Raw genomic sequence first — 22,340 nt, forward strand, 5'->3', positions numbered from 1 at the left:
ACAGTCGAGGAACTGAAGAAAGTATGGGTTTACATGCAAAAAACGGTTGATTCACAGGTTGTGCAGAATCTTATGGCCGGGGTTAAGGCCAAGGTGCGGGCATTTGCGTATGGACTGTAAATAAAATACGAGTAAAATGGTAAAATGAAGTTTAATAGTTATTTCTCAATCCCTGAAAATTTGATGGCAATCGGATGAAAACTCGAATTTTGCGAATCAATTTTGTGTGTGGCAATTTCATCGTGGACACCCTTTACGATTATTTCTGGTGTGCGCCTTTCTTGATGTGTGTAACACAGGCGTAGCTCTTCTTCCCCTGGACTCTCGAGTACTGAACGTGGCCATTGGTGTCCTGGAAGCTGAAGAAATTTTGGGCCGCTGTGTTTCGTTGTTTCCAGCATTTCTCGATGTTTCCAGGACCTGTGAGGATCCCTTTTGATCCAGGTATGGTTAGTACTGGCAGTACCGCTTAGTAACTGAGAAGGTTTGGCCATCCACCTTATGCACGATTGCAGCACACAGGCCTGGAGCTCTAATCTGGGAAAACTCAAGCCTGAGTGCCTGAGTGGAGCTACTTTAGCTTTGGCAGCAACCAACGATACCACTACTTCTCCTTGAGCGTTAACTATTCGAAAATAACAAGCGCAGGAATAGGCAGCTGGACTAGAATCCATAAAGACATGAAGCTGGACATTCTCAAAGCTGAAGCGGTCTGGATGGCGAAAGTAACAACGGGGAATCCGAACTTGATATATGTCACGTCTGCAATGGTGTCATGTACGAAGGTGATGGTGAGTCTAGGCGGTTGTACGTTCCGGAGTCTATGGAGGACTAGATCATCCGTTCGGCTCATGAAATTGGTCATTTTTTAGTCAAGAAGGCGAAGGAGAGTATCGATGCCGATTATTTCATACTAGGACTGGAAGAGAAGATCAAGCGTTGTATTGCAACATATGTCGCTTGCATCGTCGGTGAAAAGAAAAGAGGAAAACACGAAGGCGAGTTACATCCTATCCCGAAGGGCGAGGTTCCGTTGGATATCTTTAATGTCGATCATCTAGGACCGATGCCATCAACCATCAACGACAACTATAGCCTGACAGTCATGGACGGCTTTACCAAGTTCGTACGGCTATTCCTGACGAAGTCAACAACCGCTGAAGAAGCCATTCGAAAGCTACGATGCATTACCGATACCTTCAGTAACCCGAGAAGGATTATTTGCAATCGAGGAGCAGCTTTCACTGTTCGAAAAAATCTGTGAAGATGAGAACATCGAGCCGCATAAGATTGCCACCGGCGTTCCAAGTGGCAATGGGCAAGTGGAACGAGTTAATCGAATTATTATTCCGATGATCACCAAGATGTCCGTCGATAAACCTAAAGAGTGGTTCAAGCAAGTTACTGCCGTTCAGAAATGCTTGAATAATAGATGGCAAAGATCGATTGATATGACACCCTTCCAACTACTCTGACCGGCGTAAAGATGCGCACCAAGGAGGACCAAATTCTTCACGAACTGCTGCAAAAGGAATTGCAATGTACCTTTTGTAGAGGAAAGGAATGAGTTGAGAAAGATGGCGCAGAAGGGTATCCAGAAGATGCAATAGGAGAATCGCAAACATTACAATTTACGCAGGAAGCCGGCTGAGAAGTATCAAGGTGGAGATCTTGTGGCGATACCGAAAACCCAATTTTGTATTGGTCAGAAGGTGATGCCACAGTTCTTTGAGCCGTACGAAGTCACCAGTGTACTCCTAAACGATCGTTACGAAGTTCGGAAGATCGATGACGAAACCGAAGGACCTAAGAAGACATCATGGCTTAAAGCTCGTTTCCCTGGGTATAGTCCTGGTCCAGATCATCTGCTGGTGACTGCATCAAATCGTGGACACTTCCGGGTCGGAAGTAGTGTCAGGAGAGGCCGTGTGGGAAGATCAAGTAGCCCCTCGGCATAACTTGCGGAAAATTCAGTTCTTACCAAAACGTTACGCAAAGTATCTCGCGTGTTCGCGTTGTAACAATTAATTTGATAATAAAGTTACTTTTTCGGTATTCACTCAACTCTAAAACCTTCCGTCTTATATGTATATCGCACGACCGGGAAAACTTCTTTTTCGTATGTTCCTGGAAGCCCTGGCCATGACCATTTGAGGTCCAAATTTAGTCAACAATTTATAATTCATGCCTTTACTACGAGCCGTATTGATTCAAGTGAATCATCGTTTCATGGCCTGCTACCATTTTTACGTTACGGATCATCCTGAAGACCTGCTCATGACCATCCAAAACACAGATTCAGTTCTTAATCCAAAATTCATACACTTTTTAGGAATAATTTTGCTTGGGTCTCTTCTAGGAATGATCTAAATCTTTCGGAAGGCGATTCAAGGTCCACAACCTCAAATTTACACATTAACCACGAAGCCTTTAAGCGACTTTATAAGAATTATGGTTTTTCAAATTCGGTTTCATGGAGTGGAAATTTTTACGGATGTTTCGGATTTTTCTGGCCTTCCAGAGTCCAGATCGTGTTTTAAATTTAAATTTTATATTGATTTTGAAAATCGTAGCACATAAGCGATTTATTTTCTGCTTCGATTTTACGCACCCCATTTTTCTTCAACAAATGGTTCTCAGAAACTAATTGTCTCAGCTTGTGTCAAGCACGCTGGTAAATCGACGCAGTCGAAAAGATTGACATAATGACGCTGGCGAGTTCGATCCCTATTTGGAAGACCCTAGATTCACTTACGTAAAGCTTCCTTTCGTCGTTAGCTTTCATCCCAATACTTAACCGCCACAAATCAAGAAAACCAAAAGACCTTGACCATGGCAATTAGGTGAACCACTTAACCTGTAACGAACGATGGCCAAGAAGGTATATTTAGAAGGCTCGAAAGTTTTATTTATCCGATTTTAAAGTTTCTCTTTTCCCTCCAAATCATGTTCTGAGACTAGAAATTACACTCCGCTTAAAACACACAGGAAGATTATAATTACAACCCACCGCGAGCTATGCCGTTTCAGTAATAGTTGGGGTGTTGTTGTTCGGCAGGGGAAACTGATGATTATCTGGAATGACACGCAACTCTTGGTGGGGCTTTTCTCCCCAATATCGAACCACTTTGACCATCCCAAACCAGGAGGAGCCGGAGTAGCTGGCGATAGAAAAAAAAGGGATGAATATTTAATGCATAATCCAAAGAACGGACGCCTTTTCGATTCCACAGGTGCGACTACGGGAAGAGTGTGATTAAATTTTAAGGCGCTTTCCAGCACGATGCATTTGCTGAGAGCAGGGAACGGACATTAGTTTTATTTATGAGATATTTGCTGTTTGTCAAACAGGGTCAATGATTTATGGTGACCATCTTCACACGTCGGGAAGTGTGATAACTAACTCGGGAAATTTATTCGTCCTCGGCCGATCGTTTTCGGTGATAAGTTTATGCATTTTAAATGTCTCTCTCGCTGAAGGAAAACTAAAAATCTAACTTTTGCTATTTTCTCTCTCTCTTTTGATCCATCCGACAGGTTATCCACAGCCCATGTACCGGTGGCTGAAGAACGGTGTCCCGGTGGGAGACTTTGACACTAGTCAATATCTGAAAATTCAAAGTACAACCCGGGAGGATGCCGGTTCGTATCAGTGCCTGGCGAAGAACGATGCCGGGACGATATTCAGCGAGAAGATCGACGTCGTGGTGGCATGTGAGTTGAATGTTTCATAGATTTTGTTTATGCTAGTAGACAATTTGAAAATCCGTGGATCATGCTCTTAATGTAAACATTTATCCAATTTCAGACATGGGAATTTTCGAAGACCTAACAGAGCAGATCATCTCCGTTCAGTCTGGATACCCGGCGATACTAAACCTCTCCCGGATAGAGTCCGTTCCGGCCCCTTCGGTAACGTGGCAAACTGAGGACGGACCGCTGAACTATGACATCAAGTACGCCACGACGGCGAGTAACCAGTTGATCATTCTGAGCGTCGACGAGAACGATATGAAATCGTACCGGGCGCGTGCCATCAATACGCAAATTGGCAAAGAGGAAATCAGCGCGTTCATTCGAGTTAACGTGACGGGAAACTCCTACAGCGAGGTAGCACCGGAGATTATAGTGGAACCGAGGAGTATGAGGGTGGTTCGAGGCGAGCAAACGGTCCAGCTGGAATGCATAGCCAATGCACGGCCGCTACATGAACTGGAAACGATTTGGTTGAAGGATGGTATTCCAGTTGAGAATTCTGGCATTTCCTACGCCCATACGGATCCCTGGAACCGAACGTTGGCATTGCTGTATGTGAATCTAACGCATACGGGACAGTACACATGTCAGGTTCAGATGCGTACCGGTGGTCATCCTACGGTGCATTCGGTGGCAACAGTAACGGTCCAAGAACCTCCATCGTTCTTCACACCCTTTCGAACGGAGACCTTGGGTGATTACGGCTCGAAGACGACCCTACCGTGTGACGTTATCGGTGAACCTGTTCCATATGTAACATGGTTCCGGAATGCAGAAGGTCTGGATTTGTCAACGGATCGGTACACGGTACTGGACGACCATTCCCTGGTTATTAAGAAGCTTAGCATGGAAGATTCGGCCATGTTCCAGTGCCTGGCCAGCAACGAAGCCGGAGAGAAGTCCAGCTATACCTGGCTCAAGGTCAAAAGTAAGTATTCTTAATTTTTATCTCGGTTTACTACCGTAAGAACTCTTCGTATAACATCCTACTAAATACCCATCTCTGCATCATGCAATCCCATTTGTGCTCGCGTCCTAATCTCGGATTTAACAATCATCAGATAACAGCAACCATTCATCCGCTCCATCCGTGCTCAAGCACTTGATCCTTTACAATCAGTTTATCCGTAACAAGCGCCTCGCACAGCCAAGAATCATTCGGGTGCGTAATTCTGCCTCAGCATCCGATTCGGCGGCCGTTAGCATCAGTAACACCTCTTCGAACAGCATCTCCACCACCACCACCACCAACAGTACCGAAAGTGGTCGAAGCCGCAAAAAGACGGCGGCCCCTGCTTCTTCGACACGTGCCGAGGACTTCACCTTTGACATTAGACGTAAGATTCGAGTGCCCTCGCATCTCTTGTTATTTCCCGTGTTGATTTTCCTCCCGAAAAGAAATGTTCCATTCGATGCACTTTCGTAGAAAACACACATCAACACAACCACCTTCGTCAGACATTATTCTAGCACCGTACATCTGGAGATTTCCATCACCGTCCATCACCAACCCCCGCAAGAAGAAGAAACCCACAACCACCACCCACTGCTAGTAACCTACCTAATCGGCACCTCATTCCGTGTAGCAGCCTCCCCATTAGCATGCGATTAACTCATAATAACCCATTGTATTATCGTTTGATGTTTTGCTTTGATTTTTCGGTTCGTTCCGTTGATGATTTCAAATTTTACATTTCCCAAAAGACCACATCAGCTCTTTAGGCGCCCCCTCCTAGCCGGTGGGGTCCATTAATCGCACGAAAGATTTGATTGCAGACTATTGCAGCAGCAGTCTGTAGGTATAACAGGCAAACGAAGCTAAATCCGTCGATTGCATCAAGTTTTGGGCCGAGATTTGAATACAATCCGTCGATTGCGAACTCGAAGATATGCGGAATTGCATTGTAAGGTTATGTGAATTGGCAAATCGGTGCTGATTTAGCTGATAGTCGTGATTTGCCAGGTTACATATGCTTAATCAAATTTCTCAATACGGAGGCAGATTTATCGGTTTTTGCTTGTCTCGTAGACTGTTTTTGAGACATTGCAGGTTTTTCCCGGTCCGGTCTAAAACATCTTTCAGGTTGTAAATGCTCTCGGCTTACCTGGGTATGATTGTGCTTGCCACACAATACAGGGTTGGCCCCAATAAGTGAAAATAAAAAGGCGGAACATTGAATCGGAAAGATATTTTGGATTGGTTCTTTTTGGGTTTTGTTACTACTGCTTGTTTCTCCATTTCTCTTAGGTGAGAGTGACTATTGTCGGCAGCCTCTTTTTCTTCGGCAACCTTTCCATTTGTACTGCGTGTTAACCAGCTGTTCTATTATCGGCAACTCAAAATCAGCGGTGTTTTGAAGTGCGTATATTTAATTTAATGAAAAATCTGACATAACTGGATTGCTCAAATTTCACCGATGAAATATTTTAAACCACACAGACTATGGAACTGAAGATCCCAAACTATGTTGCTACGGTATAAAATTTTATCATTTTATGTACTTTAACTTTCTATAAAAGTTACTTCCCTTCCGAAGGAAGGCGTGTTCAGAGATGTTATGCTTCAGAAAATCCCGGCGGCGCCGCTGGGATTGAACCCAGGCCCTTTGGGGGTGAGAGGCAATCACGCTTACTACTACATCACCGTCGCCGCTAACTCATAACTAGGTTTATTTATTTCTGATTCAGTTTCGGTTAAGATGGTTGGATACTACTCATTTTTGAGTACTTATTACAATAAAATCTAGCATTCAGAATCATAAGGGCCTAACTGCGATGATCTGTTCTCCTCATAAATTTTCTCTTTGAATTACTACTGCTAAGTGAACCAATTTCCCGATTATTTTCCAATGCAGTGCGTAAAAAGTTAGCAAATAACAAATATCATAAATTAACTATATGGTTCACTCTTCTATTACCCCCAAGACGCGATTTTCTCCGACACTAGCGCCACTAGTGACACGAAAGGTGACTAATACACTGTAAATTTAGCGCTTAGAATTGACAGCTCAATATCAACAAGCCTATCGTAAACAACTCACAATTGAGTAAAATTTTACTCAGTATTGTGAAAAATTAAAACAATATATTACTCATATAAACGTATACTCCACAGTCCAGTCCACAACACTCAACTTTATCCTTTTTGTTTTGCCTAGAGTCGGTGTATAATGAGTCACGTCAAGAGAAAAACAGTTGAACTCGCATCACGGTTTTCGAAAGATTCCCTTTCTTTTCACATGGCAACAGAGGACTTCTACATCAACTTCAAATGTTGCGCTGAGTTCCTGCAGTTTTTTGAAATTTCTCTATACCTCTGAGTTGAACCGACTCTCTCTGAGATATTCTCAGTGGCCGTGTAAATCGATTGAGTTAACGTTTCTTAGCGTGTTGACGGTTTGCTTCCTGTCAAAGTTGCCAATCTGGTATGTAAAGAGGGATGGTAGATATAATCTGCCTTTTCCTTTATTTGTTTGGTTCGCCTTTAAGCTAATAGTACGTTCAGACTATAGCTGATATCTTGAGGCTATCTGGTAATCATATTATATTACGTAATATCAACTATAGTCTGAACGTAGTTGTTCAGAATTGAAATATCTCAGGATCAAGTCTGGGTATATCGACCCAGCAGATTCTGTGGCTAGACAAATCTGATGGACCTATCCGAATCTTCCAGCTCAAAACAGTCACCTACGGGACCTCTACCGCACCCTATCTCGCCACAAAGTGTCTCCAGGAGCTCGCAAAGCAGGGTCAGTCGTCTCATCCTGCTGCTTCAAGGGTTCTTGCGAACGACTTCTACATGGACGCCATGATTAGCGGGGCCGAAGATGTGGAAGAAGGAAAGGTGCTACAGTTGGGTTCAGCCTTCGTAAATGGACTTCAAACTCACCGGAAATACTCGAACACATCCCAGCGCATCTTCGAGACGAACGCTCGGTACTCGACCTTGATTCGACTTCTTCCGTCAAAACTCTGGGACTCAAGTGGACCCCCGCCTCCGACGAACTCGGGTTCCACGTACCAAAATGGAACAAAGATGATGTCATCAAAAAACGCATCGCCCTTTCAGATTCCGCTCGCCTGTACGACCCTCTGGGACTCGTAGGGCCCGTCATCGTGCTTGCCAAGTGCTTCATGCAGAAACTCTGGACGAATAAGAAGACTTGGGACGAACCATTGGAAGAAGAGCTCCAACAACGCTGGGTGCAGTTTAGGAGCGAATTAATAGCAGTCGAAACAATCGCTGTTCCACGTTGGGTGATACCAATTCCACAACCAGTCGTCATAGAGACACACGGATTCAGTGATGCTTCTCTACGAGCATAAGGTGCCTGCATCTATCTCCGTGTGGTGTCACCCAGTGGACAAATATCCGTACACCTCCTCACATCCAAATCAAAGGTCGCTCCACTGGGAAACAGCAAAAATCAAAAGAAGATCAGTCTTCCACGTTTGGAACTTTTTGGTGCATTGCTCCTCAGCCACCTCTTCCAGAAAGTCCAGCACAGTTTGAAAATTGATCAAAAGTGCTTCTACTGGGTTGACTCCACCATCGTGCTACATTGGTTAGCTGAAACACCATCACGATGGAAGACGTTTGTAGCAACAGGGTCTCCGAAATACAGCATATCACTATGCGTGGCAATTGGGGACACGTGGCTGGACTAGAAAACCCGGCGCTAGTTCGTCTGGTGGCTTACTTACGAAGATTTAGCCATAATTGCAAGCCTGCTAACCGACAGGATCAAATGAAGGGATTTCTCCGAACCACGGAACTCAACCAAGCAACCTACACTCTCGTTCGCTTCGTTCAAGCCGAGTCATTTCCGAACGATCTACGAGCCATTCGTTCCGATGGACAAGTCAAGCCGAACTCAAAGTTGAAATCACTCTCTCCGATCATCATCGACGGCATTCTGCGTATCGGTGGCCGGCTTCGAAACGCGCCTGTTTCCGAAGACCGGAAGCATCCGATCATTCTTGTTACGCACTATCACCTCCTATCACGAAAAGCTGCAACATGCTGGTCCACAGCTATTCATCGCAAGCGTGCGAGGGAAATACTGGCCACTGCGAGTACGCAACCTGGCGCGGAAGGTAGTTCATGCTTGTCTAAAGTGCTCTCGAACAGATCATAGGCGATCTACCAGCTGAACGCGTCACACCAACGTTTCCGTTCTTCAACACTGGTGTCGATCTGAGTGGGTCACTCTTCTATCGGCACGCTCCGAGGAAATCGTCTCCTGTCAAGTGCTACGTCGCAATATTTGTGTGCCTTGCGACAAAGGCGGTGCACATCGAGCTTGTAGCGGATCTCTCGACAAATGCGTTCATCACTACCCTAAAACGAATCGTTGCCCGGCGTGGCAGGTCAGCAGTCATCGAATGCGATAACGCTAAGAACTTTGTAGGACATCACGACGCTAGCGGAACTACACGAACAATTCCGCTCGCAGCAGCACAAGCACGCTGTAACCACTTACTGTGGTGAAGAAGGAATCCACTTCAAATTCATTCCCCCGCGCTCTCCCAATTTTGGCAGACTTTGGGAGGCTGCTGTGAAGTCCTTCAAGAAACATTTTAAAGCAACAATCGGGACAACAGTGCTGCTCAAGGACGACATCGAAACGCTCCTGACGCAGATAGAGAGCTGCCTAAACTGCCGTCCATTGACTCAGCTGACGTCCGACCTAGATGGTTTGGAAATTCTAACTCCAGGTCATTTTCTGGTTCATCGTCCACTGGTTTCCATCCCAGAACCATCCTATGAAAAAGTGCCGAAAAATCGTCTCGACCGTTACCAGCAAACTCAAGAATTCGTCCGACGCATTTGGAAGCGTTGGAGCATGGATTACCTTTCCTGACTCCACCCCCGCACGAGGTGGACTCGCTTGCGGGATAACATCAGCATCGGGACGATGGTGCTGCTAAAGGACGACAATCTTCCGCCGCTCAAGTGGCGCTGTGGCCGCGTGACCCAGATATTCCGCGGTGATGATGGAAACGTCCGGGTAGTCTCCGTCCGAACCCAAGATGGCGAATACCAGCGCGCAATCACGAAGGTTTGCGTGCTTCCTGTGCAGCAACCAGCATCCGCTGGGACCAACGATCTTCTATCCGAGATGTAACAGCATGCTCAGCACTGCGGCGCTTATGTGTTGTCCAATATTCTAACAGTTAGCACAAAACTATTGCTTCTTTTCATTCTCGACCACAATCACACCACCGAGACTGGCTCCACTGGCACCCTGGTCCTACGATGACCCCTGGCTTCTCAAACCAATGACTGGCCTCGATGAACTTCCAACAAAAGTACGAATACTCCCTTCGAACACTGCAATCATCCCTAAGGATTTCCGTCAGGCTTCACCAGTTTAGTTCCGAAGCCAGCGCCAGGGTACGAAGTCATCTCAGGATTCCATCGAACGAAGGCCGGTCGGCAATCGAGAAGTTACCGATGTCCACCGAGCGATGGAGACATATCATATGTGTTAATAGTTGTTAGAATCAAGGAATCAAAAATATCTCCAAATGACAAAATGACAAGCGATCAACGAACCGAATAATAACGCTATGTCAGAAGTTCAAAGCAATAATGATATAATCTTCTTCGTTCTTTTTCATGACAAGCAGTCCGTGCGACACAACTCACTCGGGGCGGTAGAAGAAAACGAGCAAATTGTTGGCAAACTGCTTCACGAAGTAGAGCCGAAGATGATACACGTGTTTTAAAGGGAATTTTTTTGTTATGTCTTTTCTCGATTCATATCAAGCTATGTCCTCATCCATGTATATTGCAACAAAGCAGGCAAGCAATATATCATTATCCTTTTACCACTCGGATCGACCTATGTTATAGAGCGAGTTTGTCATGGTAGTCGTAGCAACCGTTTTGTCTGTATCGTTGTTTTATATGTTTGGATTCGCTGGTTAGAATTATACAGTTCAATCGGTCGCCTAGTAGTGTTAGGAAATTAGAAATTGTTTGAAAACTGAACTTTTCAACGGTGGCCGGCTATGTTAAGAATTGAAATAGGCTAAAATTGAATTTACCTTTTAAACCCCATGCACTCTATAAGCGTGCAGTACTAGAGTAGGTACATATCTTTCGATAAATCTCTGCTATCTCTTCCTATCATCGTTCCGAATGATCGGGCGAACGAACGTTTCCAATGTTTGTAGAGTTTTACTCATAGCTGTTCTCTGTATACAAGAGTCAGATCAGTTAGTTGCAAATAAACAAGCAAGTCGTACGCATCCACTCCTATATCTCTGTCGGATATTGAAGCGAGCAATAAAGAAAAGTCATTCTCTTACACTAAGACCGGACCAAATTAGTTTCTTTTTCGTACAGTAGTATAATTTCATGGCGTTAGGGTAGGCGCATAAGAATACATGAGAAAGCTAATATTGTTTGCCACACCTTTTAATTTACTAAACTGAATTGAATTGAATTAGTGGACCATATTGTCAATTTATAATATTTGCCAGCAGGGGTAGCAAAAACAACAGCAAATGCACCGAAAAATTATAATCTGGACGGTCGATAAAATCGATGAAGAGAATTGATCATCGCAGCTAAGCCCTTATTGTGATCTGAATGCTGGAAATCAAAAACTGTTTCAGTTATTTGCGTTAACCCTGCATACACATTAATGCATTGGTTGGCATAGAAAGCTCTCAATTAATACCTGTGATTATGTTTAAAAAAAACACTAGGTTGGTTCATCTCCGTTAAAAAAAACACTAAGTTGAGAGTAAGCGCAGGACGCAGGACCCTAGTGAGAGGGTGACGAAAAAGGCCCCCGCCAAGGCAAAGGGGGAGAATTCAAAGAGTTTATGCCTAGCAACTTTTCCACGTCAGTAATTACCTGAAGGTCTTTGGAATAATTTCTGAGTCACGTGGTATCATAAGAGAATATCTGAGAGACGCAATTTGAATTGGATACCTTCAGAATAGTACCTATTTAACCTGAAGGCTTGAAAAAATATCATGAGGATTTAATGAAGATCTCTGATCACCTTTGGAATAATTTCTGAGCAACCTGGAGAATATTTGAGAGACGTTATTTGAATTATTGGCCAGTAGAAGATCTTCAGAATAATTGATCAACCAAAAGTATTGAAAAAATATCCAGAGAAGTTTTTGGAGATCTCTGATCACCTGAATATCTTTGGAAAAAATAGGAGTCATTTTTCCTTTAAAAGTTTATATGTAATTCAATTTTCTGTGAAAACTTCAAGATTCTAAGCAAAAAAATTCACACGCAAAAATTATATACAAAAAAATCAATAATTTTATCAAAAGTTGTTGTTTTATGAATTCTGATATTTTTTAGTATCCACCAGCCTGGCAATGCTCTGCTAGAGCTTCTTGTTTCGAAATTTTCTAAACTTTGATAACTCGCAGAGTTAGGTAGCTAGTTCTCATTGTCTCGCCAACGCAGAGCTTTGAAAGTTTTTTTTTTAATTTCAGGAGTTCTGAATTTCTTCGCAATTCCATTAGCTGCCAGAATACCAAGATGTCTTAAAGCTCCCGGAGATCTAAAAATTTCAAAATTTAAAATTAAGAGCATTATATAAAATTCACTACTTAAGCTTGAGCTGTCAATACGCTCCATCTTTTCCTGTAATCATTTCCTACAAATGAATGTGAATTGATATGTCACTTGATATGGTTATCAGAGATATGAGATTTTACCATACGGAACCATAGTCCGGAATATCCGGAACTGATTCTACCGTGGCAAAATGGCTCTATGGTTTTCGTTTTGAGTGCGATTGGTCAGTTCAAGTTGATTGGAATGTGTTGAGATCATCGAGTGGTTGCTTAGCCCAAATAACAATTTTAGTTTTATCATAGTCTTGTAGACCTTTGATTTATGGTTTAGCGACTGTGCAGTCAATTTAATTGTTTATGAGAAAGTTTGAACATACATATCATCGGTAAGAGGCGTGTGTGTGAGAAAATTTGCGAAAAAATCTAAGGGCACCGGTGGGATTCGAACCCACAAATCCCGTTCAGTACACGGGCGCTTTGCCAATTATACAACGGTGGACCTATTATATGGTCTACGGATGTATTTTGCTAATGACATTTGAGTTTCGAATCCGTTTCCCACCCTAGTCTTTTTGCGCAAGCGTTCTAATATACAACAATCGTCTATTATCGACGATATGTGCTTGTACCGCAACTACCTAGTATTAGTCGATGAGTCGATGTGAACAAACACAGCTCATTTTGGCTGTACATATTACATGCTGAAGTATTTCCAGTACCGTATGAATACAAAATGTGAGCTTCCAGCCTCACCTCCGACGGTCTTGAAGCACGCAGTAAAACCTTGATAAAACATTCAATGTTACTTGGGAACATTCTGTGTAAATTTTTCGTTCAGTTCAAAAAGAGTAAACTCTTTGGGAACATCCATAAATGACGTAGCATTTCAGGAGAGGGGTATCAGAAGTTGTGACTGACCATGTATAAGGTATAGCAAAATACGCTAAGGGGAAGGGGGGTCCGAAATTGGTTAAAAATATGCATTTGTTGATGGTCCCTTTCTGTACTCATCTTGTTTATGTCACTCTCTTCCCGAGCAAAGCTGGAGATCAAATTGAAATCAAAATTTGCTGTTATGATGTAACTTATTTTGAATACTCCAGTTGATCTCATTTTGGTTGACTTAACGGTAAAAATGAGAGCAAAGTCTTACACTGTTGAATCAAACGGAAAACTAATCTTGCTTTCAATGAAATCAATTTGATTTCTGATTTTGCATTCATAATGTTTCACTGAATACGGGTCTGGCGTAAATCATAAGCATCCATGCTTCTTACGCTGAAAGACTTGAGCTCAAATTTCACCCCGGAAAAATAACGAATGATCTAAAATGTGTTAAACAAAAAAAATAAACAATACACGCAGGAAAAAGAACGTAAGAATTCCATAAGAAACACTTATGAAATTTAGCCACAAGAAATCATTATGAATTTCATTGATTTTTCTTATGAAAAATAATGTTTCCAAAAAAATAATAAATCGGAGCAGACTGGAACCGGACACATGGACATGTGTTGACCACTCGTCTTTCAACGCTTGGGAAAATGCAATTGTTAAAGGCGTATAAGAGCTACCTCATGTTACCCGAAAATCATTCATAAGTCACACTTATGAAATTCATAGGTGTTTTCATAAGTTGAGCCTTATGAAATTCTTAAGTCTATTTGCCTCAGTGTAAGCGTTAGTTCAACGACAGATGAGCTTACATTCAATTTTAAACAAGACGTTAACAGCAGAACTTCAAGTTAAGTTGCTTTCATTTAAAAAGTCTTGAGCACAATATGATATCAGACTAATGTCGTGACAATGGAAATCAAAATGAGTTTTCATTATGACAGGAACTGCAAACTTTAACATAGATTTGCTTTCATTTTGTTAACCGACTTTGCTCGGGTTCTGTATTTACCTCGCTTATGTCGGATAGAAGATTTTAGTGCCTATTCGGTATTTAGTTCCAATGGATGCTTTTAAATTATAGTATTTGATTCCAGACGAATTAACTGTTATACACCCAGTATTGTATTAACAATCTGTTTAATGTTCGACTGAAATCAAATTCATTTCGGTCCACTTTATGCCATTATTGGAAGACTTACACCAATGGTGTTACCTGGTTTTTCACGGTTCAAGTAAGTTTTTTTTTTTTAAGAGGTTTTCAGAGGCCTCTAGTTCAAGTAAGTTGAATTCAATGTACTTCTGATCATCCAAGTGATTTGAAAGCAAACCGAAAATTGTGAGATATTGATGAACTTTCGGGACGTTTAAGTCTCAGTTCAAGTACCTAAAGTGATTACTGAAATATATCGGTGCTGTTATTTTCGCGTATTTTTTGTCTGTTACTACCGTTACATTACTACATTAAATACAAGCAATATCTCACACTAATGATTGATTTAATGAAGTTCAACTGAATCGGATGTAGTTTTCGAATAAATATGATTAAAAAGTAGTGTTGAGTTCTTGGCACTGCGAAGCCTACAAGTAGTAAACGAAATACGCGTATCTGTCAAAAGATGAGCAATTATAACGGAATTCAAAGGAAATAAATCAACACACTCAAAAAGCTCTTCATAAAGAGATTTCGATAAGGTGTTTCGCTGTGAGATCCTTATTCTCGTAGCCACTTCGAAACTGTGCACAAATATCAGCTTCCACGACACGAACCACAATGAAACTGGTACTCCAAGTTGGCTGTACTGCAGCATACATAAAGTAGCAATTTCAGGTGAAATGAGGCATTAATTTCTGCGATGTGTGTGATTGAAAATTCGAAGTGGAAGCGCATTTATAGCCTACTTGGTGGCCATTTGTGAACTCTACAAGGAATCACTTTAAGAGGTTCGACAAAATTAAAAGATAAATTTCCTGGGAAAATTGGGAATCCCGGGAAACAAAAACTGTGCTCGGGAATCCCGGGAATGAAAACACCAGTCCTGAGCTTTTATGTGCTAATGGGGGATTTAGGAAACAGTCCTGGAATAAGTTGTAAGAATCTTCCGAAAGAAGCAGAAAGACACTTCCGATAAAAGTTCGTTACAACTTCCCGGGAAAAGTAGGGATAAATCACCGGGCAAGTCTGGATAATCTTTCAAAGGAAGTTGAAAACAGCTTCTGGGGGAAATAAAAAAAATCCAGTGAAAGCTGAAAAAGCTTCCTGAAGAAATTCTGAAACAGGCTTAGCCAGAAAGGTTTTGGGGCAGTTAGAAGAAATTTTTGGGAGAAGCCAAAAGAATCTTCCGGAAGGATGTCAGAAGATAGACACCCCTGGCGATATCTGAAAGAGTTCTAGGAAATGCTGGATGAAGCTTAAGGGAGAATTCTTCCAGAAAATCCTGGTAAAATATTCGGTGGGAAGTTAAAAGAAAGTGCAGAGAGAAAGTGGAAGAATTTTCCGGATGAAGTCAAAACATATTCGAAAGAAGACGAACAATATTTCCAGGGAAACCAGAAGGACTTATGGGAGCAATTGGATACGAAATTTTTGGAGGTCATTGAAAAAACACACTGTCGATAGTAGTTGGAAGAAGTTTCCGGGAAACTTATATGCGATGTCAAATTTAACTTTCGAGGGAAAAAAGACTTCCTAGGATGTCAGTTTTCTTATCAAAATACTTCGCCGAATGCATGATTCGCTAGTCTTGCAGCTTCAATCTGATTTCATTTTCATAACTGAGAAAACCAGTCACCAGGTTTTCTTTAAATTAAATCTAGATAGGGCTGGAATTAGGGCGTAACAGCTTTTGTAAACAATGACTTCTATCGATGATTTCTAGGAATTCAAGGCACGCCCACGCAGAGCAACATAACCATCGGATACGGAAAGTCTTTCCCTATCCGATGAGGATGTTGGTTTGCGTGGGCGAGCCTAGAATGTATAGAAATCATCAAGAGAAGTCATTGTTTACAAAAGCTGTTAGGCCCTAATTCCAGCTCTATCCAGAAATGCACGCACTACAAAATACGGCTGATTTCGAGTTGCCCATCATAGAACAGCTGGTTAACACGTAGTTCAAATGGATAGGCTGCCGAAGAAAAAGGGGGTAGCCGACAATAGTCACATTTACCTGAGGAGTTTGGAGCGTTGTATAAACTTTCTCAAACTGTTTTGGACAATTCTGTCGATTGGAATGGATATACTAGCAAGCAGCAAACAAACAAACACGTCATATGTGTGCATGACTCTGGTAAATTGCTAATAGAAGTGCGATAGCTGCTTAGATTGACGAGAATAGCCTTAAATTCCCTTGATCTCAGAATTTAAACAAATATTAGGGGAATTTACGTATTCTCGTCAATCTAAGCAGCGTCCGAACTTCTATAAGCGATTTCTCAGCGTCACACACATACATGACAGGTTTGTTTGTTGACATTTATCTGCTGCTTGCTGTTCTACCAATTCCAATCGACAGAATTGATCAAAACGGGTTGAACATGTTTTTACAACGATCCAAACTTCTCAGGTGAGTGTGACTATTGTCGGCAGTCTCTTTTTCTTCGGCACCCTTTCCATTTGAACTGCGTGTTAACCAGCTGTTCTATTATCGGCAACTCGAAATCAGCCGTATTTTGTAGTGTGTATGTTTAATTTAAAGAAAAATATGGCATAACAGGATTGCACAGTCGTAAAAATGTAATCAGATTGAAGCTGAAAAGGTAAGGAATCGGCTTAATACATTCAGCGAAGAGTTTTGATGGGAAAATACAGTGAAATTAACGTTTCAATTTCGGTTGCCGAAAATAGTCAATGGGTGCCGAAGCCATAATTTACCCTATGTAATTCCCGAGAAAATCCATTAACTGTTACCCTATTCCCGGGTCACCATAAAAGGCCGGGAAATGGAAGCACTACCTTTAATGATCCAGCTCCGTTTTTTTTTAATCTCGCGTAACATTTGAAAAGGGCCTATCCTCGTTGATCGATTCTCTTCATCGACTTCAGTTTAACACGGCTACATAAACGAATTTCTCGCTAAGCCCGCAGCACAGTTCGACAAAAGATGATGTTAGCTTGCGCCTGAAACAACACACTCAATGGAAAATTCATTTGTGGTGGGGTTATTCACGAAAGAGAAAATCGATGAAGAGAACCGATCAACAATGATAGGCCCTTTTCTCGTGTTGCGCGAGAAATATGGTATGGCATGTCAAGCTGAACATTGCATTAGGTCCTAAGTAATATTGACAGATTCTCTTCGTCGGCTTGCTCTTTGTATCCCCACGGCCATGTAAAGATATTCCTATGTATCTATGCTTTCATCTAATACGACAAGTACGACAAGAAACGGCTATGTTCTCAAGTTATTAACGAAAGAGAAAGTCGACGAAGAGAATCGACCAATGTTACTTAGGACCTAATGCAATGTTCAGCTTGATGTGTATGTTCTAGTCGGGTATATTACACGTGGTCAGAATTTTCATAGATTTTCGTCACCGCCACCGATGATCGAGATTTTAAAAATAATTAAGTAAGGTGTACATATTTATCGTTCGACAGATTGTGGCGGTTTTCTCCCCCTTGTCAAAATTAAAATATGTCTATTAATTCAATTACTATCAATTTAAATAATTATTGATTAACAAGTGATCGATTATTTGGGACAACCGGACATTCATAAACATAATTAGACGGGCTCGGTGGTTCAGCGCACTATTTGATTGTTCAGCGAGCAGAAGCTCGTAAAGTGATCCGGGAGATCGGGAAATAGCCGAGAATTCCAAGTCGCCTGGAAGAAAACGGGAAAACCCCGCGAATTTCGATGAAAAATCTGAAAAAAAACGTCGTTCTTTCTTAAAAAAAAAGAAGTAATTTTGGATCTTGAAAAAGGTTCTAACACAGACAAGCAGACGTAGCTCTTTAAATAAATCTTCGTTTAAAATATCGTCACATAACTCACTAACGACATCTCGCGAGCTATTTCTGGAAGAAAACTAGCTTGCCAATGTCTCAAACAATGTTGCAAGCAAGTTCGAGAGAATGTATTGAAACGTCAAAGTGATCCGATGCCAGCGCTGTGGTGGGAGATTCATGAAACTAACAATATTTAAAATGAACGTTAAATGCGTGTTCGACAATTGAGGGGAAAGCGTTACGTCTATTTGCCTGTGGTTCAGGACCCTTGAAGTCAATTTGATTTTTGAGAATAAAGCAGCGAAAATAGATTCGGCACCGGCAACCTTCGGCACAATCTCGTAGGCATTGGATTTTTCATTAAATAAAATGGGAGCACTGCTGGGCAACTGTCATTGAAGTTGTGTACAACGTTACGTGTTGTTTAACAGTATATTTCAGGAACATCCTCTAATTGCATATACCAGCAGTTAACTTATAGATTTAAATCCGAAATGCAGGCTCTAACGGGGGCTCTACAGTAAGAGACAGTTAATCAGACCCCAATAGTACCCTTAATTCAAATAATGCTGCAACTCACACAAGTCATACTCATCATCCTCTATACACGGTCTCTAACAATGTTCCACACCGGTTCCAACTCTTTCCGGCTGCTGATAGACCGTTACGTTTCACATCACGAAAAGCTGGGTCTGTTTTTTAGATCATCACAAAACCCTAATACGCGCATCATCTACTACCGATCAGATAGAAGTAGAATCAGGTCCGATAAGTTCCCATGAGGCAGTAACCACATTTGTGGAAGCTTTTGACGTAGGACTACGTCTTTGTGGGATATACTGGGGTGCAATTCAAAAAACTGTGTATTGAAATAGTGTTAGATTTTAAACGCTTATAACTTGGCCATTTATTGATGGATTTAAATTCTTTCCAAACCCATTGATTCAGAATTGATGTAAGATTTGTTTGGTATATATATATTATAGCAATTAATCATTTGTCAACCAATCACGTGCTCGCTTGCTATGACTATCAAGAGAACAGAGAGAGACGACCTGTACGTTTTGCCTCAGATCGTCTGGGGATGTGACGGTTGTCATTAGACGCCGTACAGGGCCGATGAGACTTACACAAAATTGAGTAGGATTTCTCTCACAATAGAAGATAACGAATAAAATATAATTACGTCTTTTAAGTTTATGAGTAGCGGCGCCGGTGGTGTTGTGGTAAGCTCCCAGCAAGCCTGGGTTCAATCCCAGTCGGCGCCGCTGGGATGTTCTGAGGCATAACATCTCTGATCACGCCTTCCTTCGCAAGGGAAGTAAATCCGTTGGTCCCCGGTTCATGAGTTGATGGGTCGATAGGTAGGGTCCAGGTGTGGGAGCTGCCTCCCTGGCGTCGGTAGCATTGGTGCTCAGCACGGAAAACAAGATCGACGAAAAACAAATAAAGGAAAAAAAAAGTTTATGAATACACTAGTACACTTCAATGAGATTAACTAAAAATTTAAATATAACTTTTATCGGCTGTGTAGGCTGGGTAAATTTTTCTCGATTTCTGTTATATTCGAGCAGATTTTTGAGGAAAATTTGACCCACTCAGTGAGTAGCCCCACTTTCACGACGTCAAGTGAAATGTTCAGTGATGTCTTGGTGGTTAGAACTGGTGACCCTTTTAAGAACTATTAAGAGAATTTTAAAAAATTTTACAAGGCAGTTTTGAGGAGATTTAAAAATAAATTCTAGGGAAGTATTTCAGAGAAATTTTCGAAGAAAGTTTTGGGAAGAACTCTAAGATAATTTAGACTAGAACACCAAGTTGTGAGAGTTCAGAGTAATTTTTTTGAGCAGCTCTGTGGAAAATTCCATGGCAATTGTTGAAAGGATTCCAGGATCCGTGAAAAATACCGATGGAATCAAATTTTGTGGATACGATTCCAAAGGAATTTTGCGAAGAATTCATTTGCGAAGAATTTCATCTCGAACAGAGGTTTAAAGAATTTTAAGGAAAATTTCAAGTGCATTTAAGAAGAACTTAGAGGAGATCTCCAAAATAATTCTGAGTTTAATTTAAGACAATTGTGAAGTTAACATGAACGTGGATAGAAGCTTCAGTGAATTCTTACAAAAAACTTTAAAATTAGATGAGAATCCATGGACGACATACATGATTTTTTTGTAAATGTTCTCATGAGAATTTGTAGAAAGAAATTGTCAAGTGATTTCCTGATAGAATCTTAAATTCATTTTAGAAGAACTCTGTGAAAGGAAATTATTCTATAGGAGATGTTTGAGAAACATCCAACGAAATCCTGCTTAGAGTTGCGAGAGAATTTTCAATGTTCTTCTTCTTCCTCCTGGGCCTTTTACGATCCCACTGGGACTTTACGGCGGCTCTCAACTTAATATAATAATAACAGGAAAATTGCTAATAGCGATTTGTTGGTCACCATGGTGACACTTAGGTCGTCGAATTCTCTGCGTCGCTCTTAAGTAAGTGGCGAACTACCAATTCTTCCTTCCACCAGTTGCAAGGACGTGTCCAGGGTAGTTGTCGATCGTTGGAGGTTGTATCACTTCCATCTAAGAGCTAGTGATTAATCCCAAATTGCTACCTATGAGGTAACGATAATGGATGTATACAGCACTCGAACAAAAATCTAGGACTCGTACCTCCTACAAATTTGTACAACTTGGTCCTTTGTCAATGTTAATACTAATGCTAACCGGACATCCCTAAACGAACCCATTTTACTAATATTTATTTTAGATTCATATTTCCGTCATTCACTGCATGGAAGTTCACCAATAGACTAACTGCACTAATTAGCCATAGAAATCGATGTGTCACATAACCTCAAAACAAATACATTTTTGCACGCTAACACTTTCTGACGATTCTCCCTGATAGCTTCCCTCCCGATCATGGAGATGCCACCAACGAATCTAACCGTCCTGGACGGTAAGGATGCCACCATGCACTGCCGAGCCGTGGGCGCTCCCACTCCCAACATCACCTGGGTCTTCAACGGTAAGTACCTGCACCGCAAACCGCATTCACGCTTCAAACCCTCATCTAACTATGACCTGTTTTATTTCCCGATAACAAACCCCACCCATCGCCGTGTTATGTGTTCCCCATTCCGTGGTCGACAATCAGAATCGCAAGGTATCGAACTGTCCGGTCGAATACAGATCCTCGACTCGGGCGATCTGTTGATCTCCAACGTGCGAGAATCGGATGCCGGTCTTTACACCTGTATCCGTGCCAACGAAGCCGGAATCGTCACCGAAGAGGCCTACCTCGGTGTTATGGGTAAGTTTGGCTTTGCGTGTGTTTGTGGCCCTATGAAACATTAAGGAATTCCGATCGCATAATTTCTTCACACGCTACCTTCCGTTCCCTCCTTGCAGTACGAACACAGATCGTTCAACCGCCGGCGGACACTACGGTTCTGCTGGGACATACTGCCGCACTGCAGTGCCGGGTTTCATCCGATCCGACCGTTCCATTCAACATCGATTGGTACCGGGAACCACAGTATGTTACACGAGATAGCATAACTCCTTTGCCCAACCATAAACTGCTTCCTTCTCTTAGACGGCAGCCGATCAAGAACAGCCAAAGGGTTGCCGTGAAAGCCGACGGTACATTGGAGATTGTCGAGGTGCGTCCGTCGGACGTTGGTCAATACAGCTGTATTGTGACGTCCCCCGGTGGTAACGAGACTCGTTCGGCCAGGCTGAGCGTTGTTGAGTTGCCCTTTGCTCCGACCAATGTCCAAGTCGTTCGGTTGAATACGGCAACGCATCGGGCGATCAATGTTTCCTGGACTCCCGGGTTCGATGGAAACAGCGCAGTGTTGAAGTTCATCATCCAGCGTAGGGAAGTTCCTGAGTTAGGTAAGTCTTGACTACTTTAAAATCGCGGGCACGCAGATGGTTAATACCAGACATTCCAGGCCCATTGCCAGACCCGTTGCTGAACTGGGTAACGGAGTTGAGCAACGTTTCGGCCGGATCTCGGTGGGTATTGCTGACAAACCTGAAAGCCGCTACGGCGTACCAGTTCCGAGTGAGTGCCGTAAATCGTGTAGGAGAAGGATCACCTTCGGACCCAAGCAACGTGATCAAACTGCCGCAGGAAGGTAACTAAACACAAGGCCCAAATCGG

The 22,340-nt window shown here is 42.3% G+C and overlaps 1 protein-coding gene across 6 annotated transcripts in view; it reads left to right on the forward strand.

The window, feature by feature from the left end:
• The window catches only part of sdk (sidekick cell adhesion molecule), a 362,757-nt gene that overhangs the window by 316,252 nt on the left and 24,165 nt on the right, over positions 1-22,340 (forward strand). For 3 of the 6 annotated variants that reach the window (XM_065228671.1, XM_065228673.1, XM_065228672.1), the window contains exons 4-10: positions 3,538-3,714; positions 3,809-4,684; positions 21,078-21,197; positions 21,327-21,482; positions 21,581-21,707; positions 21,768-22,069; positions 22,129-22,314. In XM_065228671.1, coding sequence (XP_065084743.1) covers positions 3,538-3,714; positions 3,809-4,684; positions 21,078-21,197; positions 21,327-21,482; positions 21,581-21,707; positions 21,768-22,069; positions 22,129-22,314 — 1,944 coding nt within the window. Of the gene's footprint in view, positions 1-3,537; positions 3,715-3,808; positions 4,685-4,817; positions 5,094-21,077; positions 21,198-21,326; positions 21,483-21,580; positions 21,708-21,767; positions 22,070-22,128; positions 22,315-22,340 lie in introns of all 6 variants that reach the window. The other 3 variants (XM_065228674.1, XM_065228675.1, XM_065228676.1) reach the window with 2 other exon arrangements.

This window comes from Ochlerotatus camptorhynchus, unplaced genomic scaffold, assembly GCF_037179485.1.
Source record: "Ochlerotatus camptorhynchus isolate MF236.1 unplaced genomic scaffold, CSIRO-AGI_Acam_v1.1 ptg000300l, whole genome shotgun sequence".
In the NCBI taxonomy this organism is placed as follows: domain Eukaryota; kingdom Metazoa; phylum Arthropoda; class Insecta; order Diptera; family Culicidae; genus Ochlerotatus; species Ochlerotatus camptorhynchus.